This window comes from Sinocyclocheilus grahami, unplaced genomic scaffold, assembly GCF_001515645.1.
Source record: "Sinocyclocheilus grahami isolate Dianchi unplaced genomic scaffold, SAMN03320097.WGS_v1.1 scaffold132.1, whole genome shotgun sequence".
Taxonomy (NCBI): domain Eukaryota; kingdom Metazoa; phylum Chordata; class Actinopteri; order Cypriniformes; family Cyprinidae; genus Sinocyclocheilus; species Sinocyclocheilus grahami.
Genome location: NW_015505311.1, coordinates 2,266,033 through 2,274,843, shown reverse-complemented (window position 1 = coordinate 2,274,843; position 8,811 = coordinate 2,266,033). Strand labels below are relative to the sequence as shown.

Below are 8,811 nucleotides of genomic sequence, written 5' to 3'. Positions count from 1 at the left end.
ATACATACATACACACAAACATATTGTAGATTTCTTGAATAATAAAACAACAATCTACATTTAACACTACTGGTTTATTTCCACTCAAACTTGTAATTTTCAAGCGAAAAAGCCAGAATATGAAAAGATGTCTTTTACTTCACATAAGTCTGAGCAGCATTTAGACAAACAAAATCCAGATAAATTACAATAAATATCAATGTAAACATTATCAGTATACATGTTCATCTGTTATGTACACACAACCCTCAAGCTGTCCCCAAAACAGCAAAAACATTAATATATCAAACAAAACAAAAACAAGCACTTCAACAAAAGTAGTCCAGCACCCTGAAAATGCAATACTTATTTTTGTATTGAATTTACAATCCTTGTCAAATGGAGTACAGTCCATGTGCTTAAACACACAATGAATGTGTCCTATTGCATTTACCTGACCTTGTGAGTGTGTGCTCACATCCCGGTGTATGCCAATCAATGGTTAAGCAACAAAATGCATGCTGGTTACTAGTATACAAGTAAATGTATACTAGAAAATCCACTAATACTCAAGAGTTAATATTACATTTAAAAATCCAAATCAATGTCCTGGGTTAGCTGTATGAAGAGAAATAATTGAGATGAACAGAGAAAGGAAAAAGATCCAGGTTTGTAGAAGTATCTTGTAAAGTGACGTGTGACCAAATATGGTGTCCCATACTCGGAAGTATCTTGTAACAGAATATTGTTACAAGTAGGGCTGGGTGTCTTGTCGTTCGTTACCAAATTTCGATACCTAAGGGGTTAATCTCATCAAAGTCAGTGAACTAATAAGCATGCAGCATGCTTTATGTGCCTAAATCAGTGATTGGCTCTGGCGAGGCATCAAGGAAAACACGTTACATGACCATTCATACACACTGTAGCATCATGCTACATAAGACAATTTATAAAATTGATACTATGCTTTTACTCAAAACTCACTTTAAACCACCATCAATTATTTTTTAATAACTTCCGATTGCGATCTAATGAGGGTTTTGGTCATATAATGTGGCAGAAATATTTTATTTGTAGCCTTTTATATCAAGCTAATCGCCTCACCTGCTTAGCATTTTTCATGTAAAAATCACACTGTATTGTTATAAAAATCTAATGCAAATCACATACTGTCGAAATCGCATATCGAAGTCAAGGTATCGGTATTGATAATGTTTGAACGATACCCAGCCCTATAGTTACAAGACTGTGTGAGAAACAGTAAGCAGAAGTCAGTATACAAAAACTCTCACACAGCAGCCCTTCTCCTTCATCATAGCTGAAATTTGCACCTTAGTAACGTAATATTCAGTGTTCCAAACACGATGCGATACTGATGAAACGTTCAGTGTTACACATTGTAATCAGGAAGTGCTGAATAACTGATGCCGCCAACAGAAGGAGGGGAGGAATGGAGCGGGAACAACCAACATATTATAGAACCTGTAAATATAAGAGAAATACAAGCAGACATAAAAATGATCATTCTATACTTTCATTACATTCTACATCATTCTGTTCAATTATCATTCTATATATTTTTTTATCAAATAAATGCAGCCGTGACAAATATAAGAGACTCTGAAAAACATTTACAAAAATACACATTTTTGTTTTGTTTTAAATAACATAAAACATTATTTCTCAATTTGTAACAGTGACAGTGATACAATTCTAACACGCTCGCAGGATAAAAACAGATGCTGTAAATAGTTAAACTCACCACGTCCAAAAACCTCCCTCAGCAAAGCCATTTTTGGCTTTCTTGTGTGTGTAATGTGTGTCGGGTGGGTGTTGTTGGGTTTGTCTTTCATTGGTCTGTTCCTCGTCTGTTCAATGGGCATCTCATCTGTTATAATGGACACCAGCTTGGGACAAAACAACAGAGACAGAAGATGACAGATCAACACATGCACAAAACATTTACATTTAAACAACTACATGAATAAAATTTACATAAATAAGATTTTCCTAAAGGAAAAAATATTAGTGTTCAGAAAAATGAAAGAAGTTTTAGACAAGCTTAAGATTATACTTTAGTTTAAAAAGAGCCACTCTGCACCAATCACGTCATTCATTCTATCATTCTGTCAACAGTGCAATGAGAATCAACACACAACATTATCATTGCAATTTAAAGGTGGCTAAAGATGTTTAATAAAGAAAAATCATAATTCAGAATTCAAATAAAAAAGTAAAAAGACGACCAGTAGCAATCCAATATGAAATATTATAATTATGTCATTGCTGTTGGTTAGACTTCCACTGCTGAATATTCCTACATTTCCTTAAAAAGTATTGTGCTAAGAAAAAAATTATTTAAAAGGAATCTGTTACCAACATTCTTCAAACTATCTTCTTTTGTGTTCCACACAGGTGAGAAGGTAAGTTTCATTTTGGGTGAATGATCCCTGTTTGTCTTATTACTTTTAATGAAGATGATTATGTGCCGAGCGTCGACAACTTACTTTCAGTTTCATTTGCGGTAGTTTGCTTGCTGAAGAGATACTCAGCTTCTCATCTGTGGCGATGTGTGTTGCATTAGCGCTATCATATCTGGCTATGACATGTCATATAGCCTATAACACGTTCTCACACATTTTGGGAGGAGCAAAATTTACATATGTAGTTTCAACAACCAGATGCATTTACACTTGTCCAGTTTTGTCTGGAATGCGTCCCAGACCACCTCCTGAAGTGGTTTGAGAGATCAGATTCAAATCTGTCTCGAAAGCATTTCGGAGGGCATTTACACCTGGTCTTTTCACAATCGGATAGCTATCCGTTCAGAGAAAACGCATGAAGTGACCAGGTGTAAACAGGCCCACTGTTACAATGAATGCAAGTACAATACTGTGACTTGTATGAAAAAGTTTTTTCAACTTAGACTATAATGTTAACATATGGTTCAAAATTAGAAGCTATATAATGTTGAAGCATACCTGATCATAAAATATCACCAAGACAAAAACTCCAAAAAGTATTGACTCCACCAGCAGAATGAGATAATGTGCCCTGTGGAACAAATGGCCAAGAACAGTGTTATATTTTAGACTAACATATACAGTACCTCAGAAGGTATTTGTGACTTACACAATGAGCTGTTACAATGAATGCAAGTACAATACTGTGACTGTATGAAAAAGTTTTTTCAACTTAGACTATAATGTTAACATATGGTTCAAAATTAGAAGCTATATAATGTTGAAGCATACCTGATCATAAAATATCACCAAGACAAAAACTCCAAAAAGTATTGACTCCACCAGCAGAATGAGATAATGTGCCCTGTGGAACAAATGGCCAAGAACAGTGTTATATTTTAGACTAACATATACAGTACCTCAGAAGGTATTTGTGACTTACACAATGAGATGTTTGCTGGGAGCTTCTTCTTCTTCATCTCCATCTCCCTCTATTTCACTCCTTATTCTCCACACCCATGCTGACACCACCAGCGCCATGGAATACAAGCTGGCCATGCCTACAGAGATACACAGAAACAACATGGCATTAGAGGAGAGAAATGGAAAATAATAAAAAATATATAACAATACCACATAGTAGGGCTGCACGATAAATTGAAATGGAGTCGAAATTTGGGTGAACAATTCTTTTAAAATGCAAACATACATTTTTTTTTGTGTAACTTGTCAGTGAACTACGGCTCTGTGTAATAAATACTGCTCCATCTGAAAGCATGTGATGATGATTTACTGCTGATTACAGAACCGGCATTACTAGCAAAATGCGCATGACAAACGCATTCGATTAATCGTGCAGCCCTACTATGCGCCTTAATGAAGCTGCTCTGATAGAGGGGTAGCGCATCCTGACAAGCTCAATATGGCCATCAGGATGTGCTACCAGCCTAAAGAATGAGGTCAAATTCATGATTAAGGCATCGAAATTTGGGTGAACAATTCTTTTAAAATGCAAACATACATTTTTTTGTGTAACTTGTCAGTGAACTACGGCTCTGTGTAATAAATACTGCTCCATCTGAAAGCATGTGATGATGATTTACTGCTGATTACAGAACCGGCATTACTAGCAAAATGCGCATGACAAACGCATTCGATTAATTGTGCAGCCCTACCACATATTGTATGTACTTCTGCCCTAACATTTGCATCCAACATAGAATTTTAATTTTTTTTTGCAATGTAAAATAGAATATGTGACTATTTGTTTAAGACGTTCTTAAAGGGAAATGAAAATTCTGCCATCATTTCATGTCTTTCCAAAACTTGCAACTGTTTTGGGTCCCACTGACTTTCATAGTAAGGATAAAAATACAATGGAAGTCAATGGGACCCTGAAACTGTCTGGTTACCAATATTCTTCTAAATATCATCCTTCATCTTCCACAGGAGACAAAAAGTCATACAGGTTTGGAATGACATGAGGAAGAGTAAATGATGACAGAACAGTGATTTTTGGATGAACTATCCTTTTAAAACTCACCTGTGTAGAAGAGGAACTGAATGAAGTATTTCTGATTGAGCTCTCCAACACAGTTATTGATCCTATAAAAGAGCAAACACATATGCAATTAATTCATCAGAAACAATGAAAAAACACTGAAGCTACATTATATACTTTATAGCACAAGTATATAGCAAACGCTTATTCTACTTTAAAAACACCCAGTCAGTACAAAATCGGAAAAACAAGACACATCAATATACATTTAATTTGATGGCATTGGCCACTAGAGAACGATGAGAGACTGACCACGGGCAGTGATGGTCCATTCTCCTGATGCAGCGCTGACAAACTCTGCAGTGATGGGCACGAGGAGGCCGATATGTCTCACAGCGACTGCACACTGTCCAGCCCTCACAGCCCTGATGAGAAGAACAATACAAAAATTAAAGACATGTCATAGAGCAAATCCACTGAGAAATAAGATCCAATAGAATACACACACTATGTGAAAAAGCTTAAAAGACCACAATTAAATCAATATAACAACTACATCATAAACAGAACAGTAAATATTGAAAATAACATTTGCAAAATAGTTGATACATCTACACAACATGAATACAACTTCAATACCATTACAGGAGAAGACAGATCAGCAACACTCATTCTGTCATTTAGACGGTTGGACTGGGACCTCAAGTCAGAGAAATCAATGTCTGTCTCAGATAGAGGAACCATACCTGTAATGATAAATGGTTAAAGTTTACATTGATAGCCTTTCCTAACCCTGTTAAGCCTGACATATGAAATAATAGTCAGAAAAATCTTATTAAATGGAACAGTTTATTGAACCTTTAGACAAAATATTTAAAAAATCTAAAAATATGAATATGCATGTTATGTTTTGTATCATATTTATTACATCAGGAGGAAATGATGGTCCATATAGTATGATATAGTGAGAATATGGAACTCATACTCGAGGGGGGAAAAAAACATTTACACTTTTATTTAGAGGCCCAAACTGAGCATAAATATACAATTGAGTTAAGATGTTATTTGTAGGACCATAAAGTAAGATGAAATTCTGTTTTATTGTGGGGGCAACACATATAATGCAATGCAATAGAACGTTCCTCAAAAGCCTGCTGTATTATATTTGATACTTGCATTTTAATATGACTTATACAAACTGATTGTGTGGATAATCAAGTAAACCTAAGTTGCTTCATGTTCATTTTTAAATACTACTAACAATATAAAAGTATTCTTACATTTACTTTATAAAAACCACTAAAGACGTTGCAAAAAGATGTCTATCATGACCTGAAAGTGGACATTTGAACAATTATACTAAAGTCTTTTACCTCTTAAAAAAAGTCTAAAATGTCAAACAGAGGACAGAAGGCATGTAGTAGATTGTGTACAACATATTTTTTAGCTAAGTTTTGATCATGTTGATAATTTAGAACACCTGGAAATTCATGCATCAAATATAATACAGTAGACTTCTTGGCCTTAAAACACAGTCTACAATAACTGAAACACAGAGAAAATGAGTTTGATCCATTAAATAAGAGCACTCACCAGGATCAGAGAACACTGCTTTCGAATGGCAAGCCAGCAATAGCACTAGAATAATATTAAACACAGATCCATGGAGAGTGCACCATACACTAAACAGAGAAAATAGACAGCACATGTTGAAATATTCATAACTATTATATTTCGAATTTTTTAAAAATTGCAGCGGTATAGAATAAAACATTATAGTATAAGGCACGATGGCTTGTTGATTTCAGGTGAGATAACCTGAAACCTAAACCATATACTGTAACAGACTGAAAGTGTAGTAAACACACGTTGAATGATACGCTACCGCAGTCTGACTAGTACAAGACGTTCAAACGCACTGTAAACACATTCCGCGATAAAGCACGCCAGAGCGCTGATAACGCTGTGAACGGCGGTTGCTATGGGTGATTCTAAAACAAACTATCATAAAGCCATGATCTCATGAGCAGCGGATGATGTTACGTGAACCAAACGCTGGCTCTTTAGAGCTTCGTTCACACGGTACTCACCTTCCAGAATACGCGGGGATCAGGACATACTGAATCACAACATAGTCGGCGTAAAAGACGCTGAAATAAGTTAAAATGAGACAAATAAAGCCGCACGGGTCTCGCCGACAGCGAAACGCAGCCATCTTTCCATCTGCTGTCTTCCCGCTGATGACGTCATAAAGGGACGAGCGTTACGTATCTCGTGTTGTCCGTCAGCCGCATTCATTAGTCCTGACTCCTGACCACCTGTGATTGTGTGTGTATTTTTGTCTGGTGTCTGCTTATACTTATCATACCTGCAAACTCACAAGGGGTCAAAAAGGTGACATAGTTCGGACCCTTGTAGGGGGGTTTGGGGGCATCCCCCCCAGAATAATTTTTTTGAGAATTTAAAGCGGTCATATGATGCGATTTCAATTTTTCCTTTCTCTTTGGAGTGTTACAAGCTCTTGGTGCATAAAGAAGATCTGTAAAGTTGCAAAGACTAAAGTCTCAAATCCAAAGAGATATTCTTTATAAAAGTTAAGAGTTAACCACGCCTACCTAAAACGGCTCGTTCTAACACGCCCCCACATGTCTACGTCACTATGTGGGAAGATTTGCATAACACCTCCCAAATGTTCACGCAAAGAAAGAAGGCGTAACTTTTATTCTCGCTGTAGTATTGTTGCCGCTGCCGCCATGTCGTGAAGGCGCTGTGTGCTTCATTGTGAAAGCGAAACTACTTTGTTTGGTCTTCCAAAAGAGGACACGACTACAGATCAGTGGTTAAGTTGTATTTACAACACTGTTCCAAAACAGTTGAACCCAACTCCAGATGTGTGCAGCACATTTTATGGAGGACTGTTTACTGATCCTGGTAGAGTAGACTACAATGCCGGCTGTTCTGACTCACATTCGGCAAGTAAGTTTTCATTTAACGTTAAAGGATTTGCCACTGACGATTCAAACGCAAGTTGTAGGCAGTGTAGGGTAGCACTTGTTGTTTGTCATTTCTCCGATCACAAATGCAGACATGGTTTTATGTTTACCCGGCGCGATGCAATGCGTAAAAATACAGTATAAGTCATTATAATCAGTAATTATGTACACACTGGATGCAACAAATGCCTCATTTATAATGGGTTTTAATGTTTTTGTCTCGTAATCAATTATATGGTGAGGGGCGTAACATTTCAGTCTCATGCTTGAGGTATTCGGCCAATCACAATGCACTCTATAGTTGACCAATCACAGAACACCTCGCTTTTTCAGACCGATGAGCTTTGTAAAAATCGATGCGTTTCAAAAAGGCGGGGCATAGAGGAGAAACAATGTACATTATGTGGAAAATAGTGTTTTTTTTACTTTAAACCGCATAAACATTTAATTGCACCAAATACACAAAATAATGTTATTTTTAGCAGCATAATATGACCCCTAAAATATGTAAATGAAGCGATCTGGTGCACTCTGACAACAAAAAGGAAAAAGACAACATATGCATCAAGTAAAAAAAAAAACATTACCACAAACTTTTTGGACAGTGCAACTCTGTTGTCATTGGTGTTCATACTTCACTTTGTGAGCAGTGGAGTAATTTATTATTGCAAATTTTAATGTTCCCATTAGAGTGCGCATACTATCAACATACTCTTCACTGCAGAGAAAACAGAAGCTGCATCTGAAGTGGCATTAGATGTATTTACACAGACTGTTTAATGAAGTTGAGGTGCCATAAATTCATTTACACCACAATTTCAAATGCATAAATCATTTTATATAAGTTTTAAATATTTGTGAACATACAAGTTAAAAACGTTGGGGAAAATGCAATAAAAAAAAAACATTACCACAAACTTTTTGGACAGTGCAACTCTGTTGTCATTGGTGTTCATACTTCACTTTGTGAGCAGTGGAGTAATTTATTATTGCAAATTTTAATGTTCCCATTAGAGTGCGCATACTATCAACATACTCTTCACTGCAGAGAAAACAGAAGCTGCATCTGAAGTGGCATTAGATGTATTTACACAGACTGTTTAATGAAGTTGAGGTGCCATAAATTCATTTACACCACAAGTTCAAATGCATAAATCATTTTATATAAGTTTTAAATATTTGTGAACATACAAGTTAAAAACGTTGGGGAAAATGCAATACTTATAAATATGAAAAAAACAAACCACCAGTAGATGAGGGTAAATTACTTTTAATGAGCGAGTCATTAGTCATTCATTCAAATGGCTGATTCATTCAAAAACAAGGCAAGTGACTACAGTCTTTATGAATGGGTTACTGAATCATTGACTCACTT

General features: G+C 36.1%; 1 protein-coding gene across 2 annotated transcripts; it reads right to left on the bottom strand.

The window, feature by feature from the left end:
* Nucleotides 1-78: 78 nt before the first annotated feature.
* LOC107590776 (palmitoyltransferase ZDHHC3-like) lies at nucleotides 79-6,674 on the bottom strand. 2 transcript variants are annotated; one of them, XM_016279681.1, is made up of 9 exons: nucleotides 6,534-6,674; nucleotides 6,037-6,125; nucleotides 5,083-5,189; nucleotides 4,756-4,868; nucleotides 4,486-4,547; nucleotides 3,385-3,502; nucleotides 3,234-3,306; nucleotides 1,742-1,886; nucleotides 79-1,461 (listed from the first exon to the last, which is right to left on the bottom strand). In XM_016279681.1, the coding sequence occupies exons 1-9, from the start codon at nucleotides 6,656-6,658 to the stop codon at nucleotides 1,370-1,372; spliced, it is 924 nt and encodes a 307-aa protein (XP_016135167.1). In that variant the 5' UTR covers nucleotides 6,659-6,674; the 3' UTR covers nucleotides 79-1,369. The 2 variants fall into 2 exon arrangements, with proteins under 2 accessions (XP_016135167.1, XP_016135168.1); XM_016279682.1 differs by having other exon boundaries at nucleotides 5,116-5,189.
* Between the last annotated feature and the right edge of the window lie 2,137 nt (nucleotides 6,675-8,811).